At 39.2% G+C, this 19,046-nt stretch overlaps 1 protein-coding gene across 4 annotated transcripts in view; it reads left to right on the top strand.

The window, feature by feature from the left end:
* Window positions 1–3,649, top strand: part of ctcf (CCCTC-binding factor (zinc finger protein)) — a 50,045-nt gene extending 46,396 nt beyond the window's left edge. For 3 of the 4 annotated variants that reach the window (XM_041191922.1, XM_041191923.1, XM_041191920.1), the window contains exons 10-11: window positions 373–555; window positions 1,899–3,649. In XM_041191922.1, the coding sequence (XP_041047856.1) occupies window positions 373–555; window positions 1,899–2,065 (350 nt within the window). In that variant the 3' untranslated portion in view covers window positions 2,066–3,649. The remainder of the gene's footprint in view (window positions 1–372; window positions 556–1,898) is intronic. The other variant, XM_041191921.1, reaches the window with a different exon arrangement.
* Window positions 3,650–19,046: the final 15,397 nt, after the last annotated feature.

Raw genomic sequence — 19,046 nt, 5'->3', positions numbered from 1 at the left:
TTGCAGCAAGTCTTTTCAGTTTGATTTCTTATTGTGTCTTATTACATGACAGTCCGAAAACAGTTGAATATTGATTATTGCTTAACTAATGTGATTTAATGACTCTTCTAATGTGAAAAACGGAAGAGTATGTGGGGCTATTTCTGCTATTCTCCTCACAGTAAGTGGCAATGTCATACTGAGTATAACAACGGGAAAAGCTTTGCCTGAGATGAATTGAAGGAGAGATTGATAGAACAAAAATGGTTGCAAGATGACTGATCCTTGCCCTATAATGCAATACTAAATTGGATTTTTTTTGTTTTGGGTGGGTAAACTATCTTATTCTGATGCTTAATAATCTTGTCATCAGTGTACTATGTACTTTTGTAGATGATGAGGATAATGCTGAACCTGAACTAGATGGTGATGAAGAGGATGAGCCAGTTGTGAGCAAACCTGAAGAAGAGGATGAAGAGGAGCAGCCTATTGCAGAAGTCATACCTGTACCTACACCAGCCAAAAAACGAAGGGGTAGACCACCTGGCAAAGCCAATCAATCAAATAAAAATTCTGGTAGTGTAACATTTTATTTATTATGTAATTTTTAAAAATTCATGCTCTGCAAAAGCCTGGTTACTATTTTTGGTGCACCTTTGTCCCAACTCATTCCAACAGTAGGATTATCACAGTTTATTTACTAAGTGCTCATCGTGTACTTTCATTAAGTATTAGGTAATATCAGGAGCAGGAACCATAGCTACCTGTTTGTCTGTTTCTATATTTTGTTCTTCCTAGCATAGTGTCATTGATGCCAAGTGTAGCACAGGACTGCTGCCCCAGATGAGACAGCTAATTCGAGATAGGCCTGGTTTGTTTGGCTCAGTGCTGCGTTAAGCCAGTGCACTTATCCATTGAGTTAGTTTAGAAGTGGAACTCTACTTGACTTTTGATTTAACTTGTATGAAGCCTTGCTTTTTGAGTATTTTGCTATTGGCCAGTTCTTTCTTAAGCACCAATTGTGGGATCCCAGGTATGTTTTCCTATTGACCAGTCATAATTCAATGCTTTATATGTATGCAAGCAATGGAGAGTATAGTTGAATCTGACTCTAAAATCTCATAAATTTTTAACATGTTTAAGTTGAAACTAAAATAAATTAGCGATTAGTGGAGCAGTGAACAATTAATAGATTTAAAATCAGTAGTACATAGAATAACAGAATCCATTCTAAGGAGCTGTTTGGAGGAGTACTGTACAGCAGTAGCGTAATAAAAAAGAACCAGCTTGGATTCAGACAGAGATGGTTCTCATTTGCACACTAGTAATTCTGAGGACTTACAAAAAAAGAGAAACTAGTAACATTTTAGATCTTTAGAAATCTTTGGCGTGGTCCAACATGAGATACCTAGAATTAGTTTATCCTGACTAGAACATAAGGCTAGAAGAGAAATTGGTTTAAAATAATTAGGAAATCAAGTTAGTTAAAATTGTTGAGTTGCCTATTGCAAGGCGGTCAGTCCTTAAATGCCTGTAACTTCCTATTTATATAAATAACCTTGAGGTAGAAATTTGGTTTTAGGCCAACAATGATGTGCTGAAACTGAATTCTAGGAAACAGAGCTGAGATGGCTCTCCCTTGGATTTTCTTGTCATAAATATGAAGCACATGACTGAGATTAGCAATTTGGTATATGGAGTAAACTAACTTTTTAGCAACCTGTAGCAGAACCATGTCTTTCTAAAGTACAAAGAGAGTTGCATTTGATGTAATATTGTTTGCTTCCTGTTTGCCAGTTCTCAGTTGGAATAGAGCATTTTTGATCAGAATATAATTCCATTCTCTTTTTAAAAAGCACATTTTGGATTTTTCAGTTTATTTTAACTTTAATATTGATTTTGCTTCTTTTTCATCTCAGCAGGAGCAGTTCAACAGTTGCAAGAACCAGGGACTACAACTATTGAAAATATAATTGTTGAGATAAAGAAAGAGCCTGAGGCTGAAGATGTGCAGGTGCAATCAGGAATTGAGGCTCAGAATGGAGACATCACACCTGAGATGATCCTAAGTATGATGGATCGGTGATGGAGGAAGGCCAGGCATGCTAATAATATGGCCCTGCGGAATAAGATTACGTGTATTTTTGCTTTGACACATGCTTATATGAAATGATTTAGACCATTTAACCTTCTGAGTACTAGAGAGAATTTCTCATCCAGGAAGCTAAAATGAGTTTAGACTAGGTTCCCTTTTTATAGCATAGAATGCTATTTATGAATCAGAAATTGTTATTTTATTTGTTACAAAAATTGTACCCAAAACAATTTCTCTGATTTCTCAGAACCGAAATGGTATACCATGAGATGCTTTGTACACTTTATGTACACAGAGCAGTAAAATAGTTCCTGCCCTTAAATAACAATTGTGTACAGTATCTGTGCCGTAGCTCTTTTTGCATAATAAGAGGATTGTTTCCCAGTGGCACGAACCATTGTGAGATATATATATATATATATATATGTTGCAAAGAACATAGGCTATTTTTACCATAACGCCCTGCTGTACTCAAGAGCTGAGCAGGTGGAAATTTGACTTGTAGTAAACTTTAAATACAAAAGAATTGTGAATTTTTGGACGTATGGTCATGTTTTTGTGCAACCCAATTGTAAATGATGATATACAACTTTTGGTTTCTTCTGCTATTGTTGGACGTCTCAGAATGCAAATCACTGATTGAAAATCATTGTGTTACTGTTAAATTAAGTTCAAGCCACATGAATTATTTTACAACTGACCATCCATAGTAACACTGACGGTTGTTGTGTGTTTTCCTTTTTTTGTACAGGGCATCTCAAAAAAAAATGGTCATGCTTGTTGTAGATAACTTTTTTACATTTTAATCTTTTCTAGTGATTATGTATCAAAGTGCAGGAGAGTAACATTTTAACCACTGCTTGAGACGTTTACAAATTACATTTGTCACAAAGAGTCAAACTCTTCAGTGTTTGTGAATATGTGCAGAATCATGTAAAAATTAATTTGCAAATTGAGCTGTTCAGAGCAGAAAATGTCAAATTGTAATGAGCACATTCACAGCATACTACAAATCCCTTTAAAGTTGCAGATTTTAATGTTGTAAATTTTAATTACTTATATTTCCACTATAGGTTGGCTGTCTCCCACCTAACTATATATTTTTTTGCTTCTCTGAACCTCATATTATGTATCTGATGTATTTGTAAGAGGGCATAATGGAACTAATCCTTTAAAACTAGGACAAGGCAGAGTTTTGAAGAGTGAGTATATCCATGTGCTTTGTATTGCAAAATAAAGTAATGTGAAATTTAAAAGAAGTTTGCGCTGTTGCAGATATGAGAAAGTTGTGCCACAAGAGTATGTCAGAAGCTTTATTTGCTGACTCAACATGAAATTCTTTTTCTGTTCTAGGTGAATTGCAATTAAATCTGCTTTCTGCCCCCTTTTAAGTGCTGACTCTGGGTTGATTTTGTTTTTTTATATTTAGCTGTACTGTTTGTGAAGGAAAGGGAGTCAAGCTGATGAGGAAACAATGTAAAAATACACTTTCAATGGGGTTGTGAAAGCTAGGGTAAAGCATTTAATTAATGTAGTGCTGTACAGCTGGTAAATAAACCATTTACCTGCCTTTCACCTGTGTGTCTTCATTTTAGTGGAATTATATTACATTTGCAAGTTCATTCATTAACACTTGATATTTTCCTTTGTGTTTCAAACCCTTGATTTTATATATAATGTAAATAAGTGTGAAGTTGTCCACTTTGGTAGGAGAAGTAGAAAGGTGGAGTATTTCTTAAATGGTGAGAGGTTGGGAAGTGTTGGTGTCCAAACGGACCTGGGTGTCCTTGTTCATGAGTCACTAAAAGCTAGCATGCATGTGCAGCAAACAATTAGGAAGACAAATGGTATGTTGGCCTTTATTGCATGGAGATTTGAGTTCAGGGGTAAAGATATCTTGCTGCAATTGTATGAAGCCTTGGAGAGATCGCACCTGCAGTATTGTGTACAGTTTTGGTCTCCTTATCTAAGGAAGGATATACTTGCCATAGAGGGAGTGCAATGGAGGTTCACCAGACTAATCCCTGGGATGATGGGATTGTATTGAGGAGACTAGACCTGTATTCTCCAGAGTTTCAAAGAATGAGAGGTGATCTCATTGAAACTTATAAAATTCTTAAGGGACGTGACAGGGTACATAAAGGACTTTTCCTCTGGCTACTGAGTCTAGAACCAGGGGACACAGACTCAGAATAAGAGACAGCCCATTTAAAACTGAGATGAGGAGGAATTTCTTCACTCAGTGTGGTGAATCCTTGGAATTCTCAACCCCAGAGGGCTGTTGAAACCTAATCATTGAGCATGTTCAAGGCAGAAATCTATCAATTTCTGGATACTAATGACCTCTAGGGATATGGGGATAGCGCGGGAAAGTGATATTGAGGTAGATAATCAGCCATGATTTAATTGAATGGCAGAGCAGATTCGATGGGCCGAATGACTTACTCCTGCTCCTATGTCCTAATAGGTGCCTGTGCACTTATTGCATGCCATTTTATACCTATTTTTGTAATGTATTTGTTAGCCATTTTTATTTCCACACAAGGTACTACACCACACACAGCTGGAAAAGATGTATATGAAATTTTGAGGCTCTTAAACAGACATTCAAGGATGTTTATATCAGTTGGCAGTCCTTTTTACTGAAAACTGAACTCAAAGCTGCTTAAGTAATGAGATCCTACAATCGAACTGGTTAGCACAACAGGTAATGAAACTTATTGTGAAATGTAAAAGCAACAGTGACTTAAATTTGACATTAAATTTTGTACTGTGAATGTCATAATTCCTTGGTGATAAATATTGGTTTTGGTGTATATCGAGAACTTACTGTGTCAATGGAAAGAAAATCCCTATATGAGCTGCTGGTGTGTGAAAACGTGCTCCAAGAGTGCTTTTAAAAAAAAAGCCTAGACTTGCTCAATCCAACATTGATACTGTCTACATGACTGCCAGCAGTTTTAGTCATTGCTGAACCCCTGATGCCTCGCATTTTAATTTGTACTATTGCCACCGGTCTGAAGCTATATGTGTAGTCAAGATCCTGAGGAGTAGATACCAGGACTTGGCTGTGCAGTTGTGAAGTGTTTGTCCGTGAACCTTTGCTGCAGAGTGGACGTTTTAAATAAAATAGACTTAGACCTAGTTCCTCAGGTCCCATGCAGGACAGTGGGCAGGAAGACTCCGCCACTGGCCCCAGTCCATTGCAATCTTGCGCTACAGCCCAGGAAAATGCTGGAAATACTGAGCAGATCAGATAGCATCTGTGGAGAAAGAGAGAATTGATTGATTTTTCATCAGAATTAGAAGAAATTCAAATATGTAGCAGATTTTAAACAAGTACAGAGATAGGGGGGAGGTAGAGAAGAACAAAATGGAAGGTATATGATAGGATGCAAGACAGGAGAGATTGCCTTCCACCCTATAACCAGATCTCCCCTTTTGTTCTTCCCCACTACCATACGTTCCCTGTCTCTATACTTTAAATCTTTTAATTTCTATCTTCCTGTGCTGACAACAGTCATTGACCTATAACATTGACTCTTCCTCTCTCCACAGATGTGGTTTGACCTGAGTATTTCCAACATTTTCTGTTATTCGGTTTCCCACCCCTACAATATTTTGCTTTCGTGTGCATGTTTTAATCCGTGCTGGGGTTGAATTCTCTCCAAACAGATTAACTTTGCAATTTGTGTTGGTGGTTATGGGATGTAATTATACTTGCAATGCAGCAGGTATTAACTTATTTAGGTCTTGTATATAGATCAAAATTGCCTTGTCCACCTTGACAAAATATCACATTCTGCAGTGCTAGATTTTAAGCAATGTGATTCTAAGATCTTTGTCTTCAAGCTGAACCACAGTTAAAGTGAGTACTTGGCATGGATACTAATGACACACTTATTTGGCTGTGAAGTGTTTTGGGAGGTCCTGAGATTGTGGAAGGAACTATATAAATGTAATTTCTTTTTCTCATCCTGTTTTAACCCAAACCTAGGCAGCTCGTCAGAGGGAGGTCACATCCTAACCTTGATACAGAGGATGTGTACAATAACATTGAGGGCATGCCATTCATCAGAATACAGATTACAACTCTCACCTTCTAGGTGAAGTGGCTGGCCTACCTGCCTCCTAGTGTTCTTGTGCACAATGTGAGAGCATGGAAGAGTCCTGCACCATTGTGTAAACTGTCTTTGTGCAAAGGTGTTGAAATGCATTGTGGTAGCTCACTAAGTTTGCTTCAGCAACAACACCTTTGAGCACTTCAATTTCTACCACTGAAAAGGACAAGAGTAGCAACATCTGGGAAATACTGTCACCTGTTAGATGACAGTTAACCCATCTGTGTTACATATCCTGATTTAGATGTATATCATTGTAACTCGACAACCATCTTAAAATTTGCTACCCAATGCCATCTTTGTAGCACTATTGCCACAAAAACTGCTGTGGTTTAAGACGATGACTAACAAGCACCTTCTCAGGGCAATTAGGGGTGGATAATCAGTTATATCAAAGGAAAAATAATAATCTTAAATGGTCAATAAGTGGTTAGGTACTTTAATAAAACTATCCAATATTTAGTTCTGCAATTATAATTGGAACTAACCTTCAGTCTCCAAGTTGAATGTCTGCATGACCCCATTTGAAGCCTGTAACCCCCATAATGTTAAGCAGTAGATTGTGTTCTCAATAGTTGATCACCCATCTACAAGATGGTATAAAATAATTTAGTTAGTCATAGAACCATTGATTTTCTTTCAGCATCTTCAGGAGCATGCTGCTTGATTGATGCCAAATTAAGTGGATTTCTTATTCCAGAAGTGGAGAACAGTATCTCCTGTTTAAAATAAAAGCCATGTGTAGTTGGAGGGTGAGAGGAACAGAAGGAGACCATCTGTCCAGTTCCGAAACTAGACTCAATAGAATAGAGAGTGAGATGGCCTGTGTCAAAAAAGTGAAAGGAGTTTGGAATGCATCTAAAAGAATACCCCGGATCATGCAAAGATCAGAATTTGATGTAAAGTCTTGATTGATCATCTCTCTGGATTACCCTTATGATTTGAAAAAGTTAAACCCTATAAAGTTTGGAGGTGACGACATTATCCCTGTACGGTATAATTCAGAGTATGTCAGGCTTTTCCGTGACTAGTCTGAGTGACAGCCCTCCCAATTTTAGCACAAGCCCCCAGATGTTAGTGAGGAGGACCTTGCAGGTATGCCTTTGTTGTTTTCAGTGGGTTGGTTAGGAAGAAGAGCCATATTGGACTCAAAAGCGTTAACTCTTCCTTCACAGATGCTGCCTGACCTGAGTTTTTCCAGCACTTTGTTTTTATTTCAATGCTGGTCCACCCAGTTTTATTCAACTTTTCTGTAGTGTTTTAATACAATTGAGTGGCTTGCTAAGCTATTTCAGAGGACAGTTAAGAATCAACCACATTGCTGTGAGTCTGGAGTCACCTAGGCTGATCAGGTAAATACAATAGATTTCTTGCCCTAAAGGACGTTAGTAAACCAGGTGGGTATTTTTTAAACAATCTAGGTCACCATTACTCAAAAGAGTCTCCTGCTGAACCTGTGACTAGCCACTGGTTATACTGATTTTTGAACTTCAGCCTGTTCCTGGTCACAATCTCCCAGACCATTGCTGCTTCTGGATTTTATGCAGTCCTCTACAATCATCATTCCAATCCTGCAACTAACTATATACCACCTGCACCCTGATTTGCAACAACATCTGACACTTTCTCCTCCATTAAACATCTCCTATTCTTCCATCCCTCTCACCTTTCATTCAAATATAGTGTCCTCTGCTGCATTCCCAAATACGATAGAAGTTCTCACTGAGATATCTTGACTTTTTTCCTCCAGTATCTGCACTGAAGGGCTTCTCATCCTCTGTGCTTTCAATCTCAATTTCAACTCATACTCTCTTCCCTCTGGCCTATTATCCTCCCTAAATCTCTTCCTTCATGTAAATGGCTGACCTACATTCACAGCCACATCTCGTGGTCTTGCTGCTACTCGTTTCAATCACAGATAAGGCCATCCCTGATTGTTTCCTTGTACCACACCCTCATCCACATTTCCCTTCCATGCACCAAACTTGCCGCCATCTGTATCCACCTCAAGAAGAAAACTATCCCCCAATTCTCTTATAACTGCACTTATAAAACCATAACTCATTAACCATTGACCCTCTGTTTGCTAAATCTCTGCAACCATTGATTTGATTACTTCCATCTTTGATCTTTTTGCAATAGAATTATTACACTCTCTCACTAGCTGTTCCCCTCCGTACAGACCTCATCACCCTCTTAAGGCCCAGCTCTTGTCTACTAAAAACTGCTCACTGTTCAAGGATCGTCCCCCAGCTTCTTGAGGTTTTTCATAAGCCCCTCTCCCCACGTCCTCCAGCCTTGCCTCCAACTCGATTTCTTTGTCATGAAGATCAAGACCATTTGATCAGCAGTCTTTACCGCTTCCCTCCCTTTCACTAGCCCATGACCAAACTTTCTCTAATACTGTACCTTGCCAAAACTCTGAATTCACATCTTTCTCCAGATTTTTTATCTCCCCACATACCATCTCCCAGTTTGCCTTGTCCATGAGGGTCCGTACTCCCTCAACCTTTATTCCTACTAAACTGCAGACCTCCCAACTTCCCTTCCTGATCCCCATGTTATCACCTCTCTTCAGGTGATATGACTCTTTTAAATCTGCTGTCATCACCTCTCTATTCAAAATGACCATTCCTTTACTCAAACTACCCTTCCATCTCCAACCTCTTTAGCTCCAAAATCCTTTAACATGTTGCCTCTCAAATCAGTACCCATCATTCCCATAACTCTATATTTGAATCCGTCGAATCAGATTTTCATCCTTACCAGAGCATCAAAAAGGCTCATATCAGAGCCACAAATTACATCCTATGTGACAAAGATAAATTTTCCTTCCTCATCTTCTCGACATGACTACAGCCTTTGACACAATTGAGCACACCATCCTCCCCCAACACTTCTCCATTGTCATCCTGCTGAGTGGGTCTGCACTCACCTGATTCCATTCTTTTCTATCTAATTGTAACCAGTGCATCACTTGCAATGGCAAGCTGCTCTCATGTCATTGCCTGTGTGCTCCCAAGGACCTGCATTTGGCCCCCTCCTATTTCTCATCCACGTGCTGCCCTCAGTAGCATCATCTGAAAACTGTTAGTTTTCACATTACTCTGGCAACATTTAGCTCCATTTCTGCCTATTTCCCATCTCTATAACATGGCCCGACTTCATCCCTGCTTCAGCTCATCTGCTACTGAAGACTTCACTCATCTTTGTTACCTCTAGACTTGGCTGTTTGAACACACTCCTGGCTGGTCTCCCATTCCGTAAACTTTAGGTCATCTAAAACTCCACTGCCTGTGCTCACTGACCTCATAGTCAATCTATGCCTGGATTTTAAATTTCTCCTTGTTTTCAAATTCCTCCACAGTCTTGCCCCTTCTTATCTCTATAATTTCCTTCAGCCCTACAACCTTCCAAGATATCTGCACTTACCTAATATTGGCCTCTAGAACATCACTGATTTTAATTGTGTTACGACCAAAGCAGTTGTTAAAGCTGAGTTATTTTAAAATCCCAAAGGGAAACTTTAAACAACTGTCATAACCTATAATTTTAAGTGTTATGTTTGAGATGCGACTCTAAATTCAGGAATCAGATAACCAGTTCTCGAGGTTTCATTTAAATTAAATTAAACATTTTATTAATTTACACAGGCTAAAATATATGTACGCATGACTACAAATTACTACTATCATAAGTTTTAACAAATTCCCAAACTAATCTCCATTAAGGCAACAGCAACCCATAGACTTCACCAGACACCTGGCAAAACATTTTTATCTTATAAATTCAAATTGAGGTTCTTTTCACTTTGGTTCCTGTGGAGCCTGTTGGAAGCTTACAGCTGTCTTTTGATCTCTCATTGCCTCTGCTCTGCACACCCAAAAACTGCTGAAGTTATACCTCCACCACTGATTGAATTCAAATTCTCATTGTCTCACCAGCCTCTTTGAACTTCACCTTTTAACAATTAAACCCCTTTCATAGTAACTATTTTATTAGTAATATAAACATATTGCTTGATAGCTGCTAGAAAGGTGTCAAGTTTTCACCTCACTTCTTGAATGCTCTATTCAAAAAATGCAAGTGCACACTATCTCTCACATATCAAAACTAGTACATATCAAAGCACCCAGACTAGCTGGCTTTAATCAAATTAAGGCACACCTGCAAACTAAACCTCCATTGAAAAGAAAAATATTTTCCAAAACATTATATACATTAATAGCTTCATAACAAATTGCTCCACCTATGTTGACTGTGCCTTCAGCTGCCTAGGCTCTTAAACTCTGGAATATGGTCCCTAATCTGACTCCCTGCATGTTTTAGCAATTTTTCCTTAGTTCTGTTGAAGAGTCATATGGACTTGAAACGTTAACTGAGTTCCTCTCTGCAGATGCTGGCAGACCTGCTGAGCTTTTCCAGGTATTTTTATTTTTGTTTTTCTTTTGGATTTCCAGCATCCGCAGTTTTTTGCTTTTATCCCTGCGTGCCTTTCTTCCTTTGAAGATATTCCTTAAAACCTATTCTTTGACCAAGCCTGTCCTAATACCACCTAACCTGGCTCTATAAATAATTTTGCTTTCTAACACTTCTGTGAAGCTCCTTGAGACTTTTTATTACGGTAAATGTGCTAAATAAATAAAAGCTGTTGTAAGTATTTTTTTAATATTGTAATATCATGAACCTACAATAGAGAAAAAGCTTGGTCCTTCTGCAGGAACAAATTTTAGAATTGATTAAGTTAGGCTATCACAATTCCAGGATGTGACTGCTTTCCCGTGTTCGATGTATTGGTATATGCCTAAGAGATTCTGGAGTTACAAACTGCAATGTCCACCAATTAAATTCAATTTACACAACTGGTGGATATTGTATGGTATGGACTGCCCTGTCAATTCAGATCTCTGTTGTTTGGATTGTTACAATATTTACTTTTGTTTGGGCAGCCTGCCTGTTTGTGCCAGTGGCATTCTTTTTGAAGGTATGGGTATGTTTGGATATGTTCATTGGATTTCAACTTTGCCCAAAAAAAAGGCTAGGCAGAAAATGCATCAGTTTAATATTAAAACTTAGCATCATTCATTACAAAGCAGATTTTTAAAAATAAATCTACAAAATTTTATTTAGTTTATACACTCTTGAGACTGTTTTATACAATGCATGTAAGATATACATTTTTTGACTATATTTTCATGCTCAGTGACCAGGCCAAATTAAAGTCCATTTTCGGTGAGTTGAATATGCTTTTACTATCATTGGAACAAATTCATAACTGGGTTTCCAGTTTGTTCTTCACATGCTGCTAAAACACTGACACAAGATGGTGCTATAGTGCAGGCATGTGACACAGGATGGTGCTATCATGCAGGCGTGAACTTGAGTTACTTGGCCGATGTAAAGCACCACACAATTACTTATTCTAACAAGTAGGCCCTGATTTTTCTGTCAAAATAGTGGTGAGGCTAATGTGCACATCATTATTTATGTATAAGTAGTGCAATAACTTAAGGTGAGCATCCAAGACAAACTCAAATATCTAAATGTTGCTGTGTGAGTTGCTCCACCAGAACTGGAACACCATTGCATTGAATGACATGAAGCTACTATATTTGCATGGTAGATATGAACTAAACGCGCCACAAATTTAAGTCTTGCCTATTCTAGTCTAAGTATCCTTTTAATGAAATGGTGAGTATTAATGACTGCTAAATATCCTCTCTGATACTGAAAATGAACTGTGGCATTGATATTAAAAGTGTGGAGTCTTATTCCTTAAGGTTTTAATTGTTGGAGATTTTTAAAATGTATTTTTTTAAATTCCTTTTCTTGTTTGTCTCTTAATCCAATCTTTCTTTCCCTCCCTCTTCTGTTCTTTCTGTAGCAGATTTGACATTGTATATGCCCATTTTAAGTTACACTTTCTTCTCAGTCCTTTTGCGATTAATTTTGCCATCCTTCAATCTGATTGGTTAAGGAGTTTGTTGCCCTGTTCCCTTGAGTCCCTGATGACTGGATTTCCTCACACTTGCAACAATTTGCCAATTTGAAAGACTAACTGAACAAGGAGAGGTCTAACTAATGACAAATGGAATTAACTGATCATCTGTTGCAAATTATGACTCATTGTGTTTGGAATTGAACTTGAAGTCTCAAACAATTGGATATTTTCTACATTTCTGGCGCCCTACATTCAAACCCACCAGTGAGGGAAGTGTAAAACCCAGCCTATGATTACTAATCCATTTGAAAAGTCCACGGCAGACCATACCACAGGGGTCAGTGTTGGGTCTCTTGCTGTTTGCCGTATATATTAATGATTTGGACTTAAACTTGGGTGGTATGATTGGGAACTTTGCAGATGATACAAAAATTGGCCATATAGTTGATAGTTGTTATCTCCAAAATAATATCAATGGTTTGGTTGAGTTGGAGGAAAAGTGGCAATCCAGAGAAGTGTGAGGTAATGCATTTGTGGAGGGCAAACAACATTAGGGAGTACACAATAAATAGGAGAGGTAGAGGAAGTGTAAGACCTTGGTGTGCATGTCCACAGGTCCCTGAAGGTGGCAGGACAGGTGGATAAGGTGGTAAGGCATATGGAATGCTTTTCTTTACTGGACGAGGTATAGAATACAAAAGCAGGGATGTAATGATGGAACTATATAAAATGCTGGTTAGGCCACAGCTGGAATTTTGCATACAGTTCTGGTCGCCACATTACAGGAAGAAGGACATAATTACTCTGGAGAGAGTAGAGAGGATTTACAAGAATGTTGCCAGGGCTTGAACATTGTAGCTATGAGGAAAGATTGGATAGGCTGAGGTGGTTTTCCTTGGAACTGAGGAGCTCAAAGGGTGACCTGATTGAGGTGTACAAAATTATGAGAGACCTAGGTGGAGTAGACTGGGATAACCCGCTTCCCCTAGCAGGGAGGTCAATTACTAGGGGTCACAGGTTTACAGTGATTGGTAGAGGATTAAAGGGGACATGAGGAAAACCTTCTTCACCCAGAGGGTGGCGGGTATTTGGAATTCACTGCCTGGTTTGGTGGTGGAGACAGAAACCCTCAATTCATTTAAAAGGCACCTGGATCTGCACCTAAAGTGCTGTAACCTGCAAGGCTACGGACCCAGTGGTGGAAAGGGTGATTAAAATAGGCAGCTAGTTATTTGTTTTTTATTCTTTTTCGGCTGGTGCAGACACAATGGGCTGAATGGCCTCTTTCTATGCTGTAGCTTTCTATGGTTCGATGTACCATTCTCTGTTAGAGACAGCCAAGTTGTTATATTCAGCCCAAGCATGGGTCAAGACATGGAGGCAGCTCTCCATGAACTACCACAGCCAGTATAGGAATTGAACACACACTACTGTCATCATTCTGCACCATATCTAGCCAACTAAGCTAACCCACCCCTACAATACATTTGAAAAGAGGTTCTTCTACCAAAAATGTTTGAGCACTCACTGACCTGGTGGATAGGCCAGCAGGGAAAAGGTTATTAAAGATTCAGAATCTCATCATATCATTATGTAGTGTGAATATTGTAGAGAACTATAATCATGGTATAAAATGCAACTACAATTCCCAAGTAATTAATTGGCATAACATAGTTATTGTGAACACATCAAGGCTGCAGAGCTCTGACAGTATGGGTAATCTACAGCTCCTGTCAGCACTAAGGAATTAACCCCCAACCTCCAAAAACTTACCTTGACTCATGTTTGTCATGATTGATTAGTTTATTGCTATACAATATTACTCAAGGTATCTATTATACTGTACATATTTCACATCTAACTCTATCCATTCACCATGTCATTTTATTTGTGTTTTGTTCATATGATTGCCCCTTGTTTTGACCTGATAGTGTCACCCAGTGATACTGCAGTTTATACCCACATCACTTGGGTTTGAACTCCATTTATGCCTTTGTATTTTGTTAATCTTTGTAAGGTGTTTCAGTGGAGAACATTTCCTGCAACCAACAGGGGGGGGGAAAAAATCAAAAATGAATCTGTAATTTATAGGAGCAAAGTGTGAGCAGTAATATGTGTATTATTACTAGTTTGGGCAGCTGTCTCTAACAGTTACAACAAAACTTAATTCTGTTTCATTATTAATAACCTTAAGTACTGTGGCTCTGTTTCTGTTTTGCACGAGTGAGTTTTTGGTACCTGTAGGCTAAAATATCAATTAATTAAATACAAACAATGATTGCAGTAAATATATTATCTGAATAAATAATATATGGCTAGATTTTATTAAAACACATGAATGACATTTTTCTTAGGTGTTCTGGTTGGATTTTTTAATTGTATTTCCAAAGAGGGCTGCTTCCTCTCACTATAGTGTGGTTACTGCAGCAGGATGTGTAGCTGCTTCAAATTGGTATTTCTTTCATTCTCAGTACCTGCACAATCACTAAGGCTGTCGCTGCAGAAATGGCTACTTCTAGTCAAGATATTTCGGAAGAGCTACAAGGTAATGGTTTTGATTCTTGTTAATCTTAAAAGAAGACTAAATTTTTGGTTGTACCCCCTTTAGATTCCTATGCAGTCCTACATTTCAGTTTTATTGGCACAGAATGTCACTTCTGAAAACACAAAGCAAGCAGAGGCTGAGCATGTGGCTTAAGATTCGGTCTCTATCTTGCACAAGTAACACCTGTAAAGTTTCTGGGCCAAGCAGATCTATCTAAAGATCTAAACAAAGTGACATGCTGTGTGTTTAACAAACCACTTATTCAGCTTTGTTTCAGCTGGGACACAGCCATACTGTTCTGTAATAAAGATATGAGAATATTGTTGAAGGCTAGGCAAATAAGTTCAATGAGAAGTTCACTTGGTGAGCAGGAATGTTGACGTGAAATTTTGTCAGCATTTTGAGGATACAATCAGCTTGAAGGTTACATTGTTTAATTAATTGTTAATGGCCATGTTACCCAGAACATGGGATTGCTTGCCCCTTTTGCTGTGTGGATGATACCTGTCAAGTTGAAGCTGTAGTAGTATGGGCCCTGGAAAACCGTGCTGGAGATATACATGATGAATGCAATGTAAAAGAATTTTAAAGGAAAATGGGTACAACTTAAACATGGTTTAACTTCTGAGTCACTGGTATCTTTTGGGAAGACCAAAGTATAATTTTAAAATCGTGAACTATTTTTTAATGTTACTAATTACCCTCAGAATTTATATATTCTTTTTAATAGCAATGGTGATGAAACCACATTTTAATATGTTGGCCTGGAAATCTGCCTGTGCAGCACTTGTCTTTTGGGCACTAACACAGTCTCAATTCAGCAGGCTGGAAGCACATGCACTATTCCAGCTGGAATTGTCCATTATCCTGCATCAGTTATGATTCTTTCATCCTGTGCCAGCCCTTTACCTTACTTTTATTCCAACCAGGCCACCAAGTTCCAGGATAGCTATTGGGCAACAAGGACTAACTGTCTGGACATGGTTCATTGTAGGCCTGCTTCGCAGCTGTTCCTGAAATGAGAATCATGATGCAACAAGAACCATCATCCAGCAAACATTTGGCAAGCTCAAGCAATGCTTCTGTTGCCTGAACAGTTCTGGAGAAGCTTTGGTGCACAGCCCTGAGCAGCTATTCAGATTTGTGGCTCCCTGTTCCACGACCCGCAACTCCTTCATCATGACAGATGAGCCTTTACCACTGGGCAGCAGCAAGTAAAGGAGGAGACAACATTGTGCCTCGCTTTCTATGCTGAATTCATTGAGGAACACTTCACCGAAATACACCAACAGTTCTACAATCCTTATCACTGTCCTTACAATCCGATTGCTTTCCTTTAGTTCAGATTTATGGATCATGCCCTCACTTCACTACAAAGATAAGCAGCAAATCCAGATCAGAAACCAAATTTACCAATCAGCTCAATTACATCTCTACTAGATTACATAAATAATTAAGAATCATCCTTGAGCCTGCCATTATTTAATGCCTCTCTTTCCATATCCTCAAACTTCTCCAAGATGTTTCCCTAGTGGCTGCAGCTTGGGGAGGTGGAAGGCTGCTGAGCTTCCAATGAGGACCCAGGATGGCCATGAAAGACAACCTTGAGTTCTCGGTCTAGTGGGCTCAGCTGCAGATTACAGCATCTCGACATGGGCCAAAGTAGCCTGGCCTTACTGCCTGTGTGGCACTAACTGCTTGGGCTCGGGGAGCATCTGGCAGAGGAGGATATCCTCCAGATTGTATGTCTTTCCCATGGAGTCAAGCTGTCATCTCCTGGAACTCCTATGGCTCTGCCCGAGAACAAGGTGCAGGCTGCTATGGGGCTTTAAAGGCCCCTGTCAATGTTGGCCTGCAGAATCAAGATGTCGACCATCTCAAATTATATGGCAATTGTACAAACTGACATTGAAGCTGTCTCTGTTTCCATGGCAGTGGCTCGTACCATGGAATCTGTCAGAGCCCAGTAGAAGTCCCTTCAATGATGGGTGTCACTGTGTTAGTGGAGCTGACCACTTGGTTCATGTATACATTAGAATGTCTCTATATTCAGCGAAAAGCCATGAGACAAGTTAGACCTGGAATCCTTCATGCTCCATGAAATTGTGTGCAAGTTCACCAATAGGCTGCCCAGTACACCTAGCATTACCTGGCAGATCCCTGTCAAACGTTTTTGGTATCCAGCCCCTTGAAATAAGCATCTGGATCCTCTGAAGCAGAACTAACATGAGTACCTGTGGCATTCTATTCCCTCCCTGAGCTCCTGTGGACTTATGCATGCTGGTTCACAACATATAGGTGCCTCTTCTGACTTAAGCTCTAAAATTCACAATGCCAGTGCTTGTGAGATTCAGATCAAGTGATTAGTGCATCTCGCTGAAGGCTCACCTGCTCTTCCTCCACTGGCACAGGGGTTTCTACATTCTCAGAACCTGAAATGAAAGAGATGAGGGTTAGCTGGGGTAATGAAGGAGAGCAGAGAGAGAGAAGTGGGTAGTGTAAGCTTCTACAGCTTGTCATGTAGAATGTGATAAAAGCCAGGTGGGGCAAAAGGATAATCCAGCATTGCCAGTTGCCACTACCTTGATTCTGCCCCTCCCCTTGATGGCAAGCATGCTTCCTTTGAAGGGGAAGAGGATATGCAGGCAGCCTTTTACTCCTCTGCAGTCTGTCTGCTGCCTGGAGTTCTGCAAAAAAGAAGGGAACGTGTTACTGACAGTCTTGTGGAGCGTTTTGAGAATACACCTGTCAAACTGTAATAGCTGATAGTCTGTGTGTAAGTATGAGTTCTGGGTAAATGAGGGTTGTATTGGTGGCAAATGTGTGCATATGACAAAAAGGTGATGTGGTGGTTTGCTTTTGTGATTTTAGGGAGCCTTGAGTGCAGTGAGTCTGTGATTAATGTAAGTAGTGCTGATGTGAGCAGAGAGCAAAAGAGTTGCAATTCCTACCTTAAGAACTCCAGTGAGATCACTGAATTTCATGCAGCATTGTAGCCTTACTCTGCAATCTCTTTCCACTGATTACAATTGCTTAAAATTCCCGTTATATCACATTGAGCTCCTTGGAAATGACTTGCTTTCTCGACGTGAGACACCAATCACTAAAAGTTGTGACGCGGGTTATCAAGGCTATGTAAAAAAAAAAAGCAAATCAAGCTTTAGGCTTATTCCTAGAGGGATGAAATTGAAAAGTAGGAATGTCTTTAAAATTATGAAAGGTTTTGATAGTGGATACAGGACAATATTTTCACTTGTGAGGAAGAGCATAAACAGAGGTTATTAATATAAGATAGTCATTGCTGAAAAAAGAGACATGTTGAAGCTTTTCATCTTGCATTCTTCAGGACACTTCAAGAATACCAATATAGAGGGAAGACAACATCCCCTTATATTGGTGTTCTTGCGAAGTGTTCTGAAGAGGGCAAGACAAAAAGCTTTGGCATGTCTCTTTTTTCAGCAATACTCACGTTCTGTACTACCAAGAGACCATAAGATAGTCACCAAGAAATCCAAATAGGGAATTCAGAAGAAACTTCAACCAAAGAGTGGTAAGAATGTGGAACTCACTACCTCAGGGAGTGGTTGAAGTGAATAGTATAGATGTACTTATGGGAAAGTAAGACAAGCATATGTGGGAGAAGGAAATAGAGGGCTACAATGGTAGATTTTGACGAGGAAAGGTGGGAGGAGGTTCTCGTGGAACATAAACGCCAGCATTGACTGAGTGGGTTGAATGGCCTGTTTCTGTGCTGTACATCCTATGTAATCCTGTGAAATAATCTATGTCTATTTCACCATGTAGCACAGACATAGTTTCCTTTATTCATATTTTGATGTAGTAGATCCAGCTGTATTAATAATTGTAATAAACTGCATTTGGCAGCATTCAACATAAATCAAGATTGCCTTGTAGAACTCTCTAAGCAAGTGTGTAGACTTGTGACTTCCAGTTGGCTACCTTATATATAATAAGAAATGCAGTGATACCAACATATGACAATGGTATGTGTTGCATAATGGCATGGAGTGACAGAGCATAGATTTGCAATTTGTGAAGAGCAGTGCAGAATCAAGCTGAGGTACATCTCCAGCACACCAGGCAGCCAGCTCTGAGAGACTAGGCAGGGAAGTGGCGTATAGGATGCACGGGCACGAGATGGTGAAAGAAGCTCCCTAAAAGCTAATAGAAAAATTAATGAAATATTTAACGATTAATAACCCTAAATGTTTATTTTGCCTCATTAAAGCACAAAACTTAAACAAAATTACCAGCTTCATGCAAAGCCAGATTTTTTTTTTAAAATCACCACAGTTACATGGAATAGATTTTATCCAAAGGTGCTGTTGGAACCATAGCATGGTT

The sequence above is a fragment of the Carcharodon carcharias genome, chromosome 7 (genome assembly GCF_017639515.1).
Source record: "Carcharodon carcharias isolate sCarCar2 chromosome 7, sCarCar2.pri, whole genome shotgun sequence".
Lineage (NCBI taxonomy): Eukaryota > Metazoa > Chordata > Chondrichthyes > Lamniformes > Lamnidae > Carcharodon > Carcharodon carcharias.
This window is presented reverse-complemented; position numbering and strand designations above follow the sequence as displayed.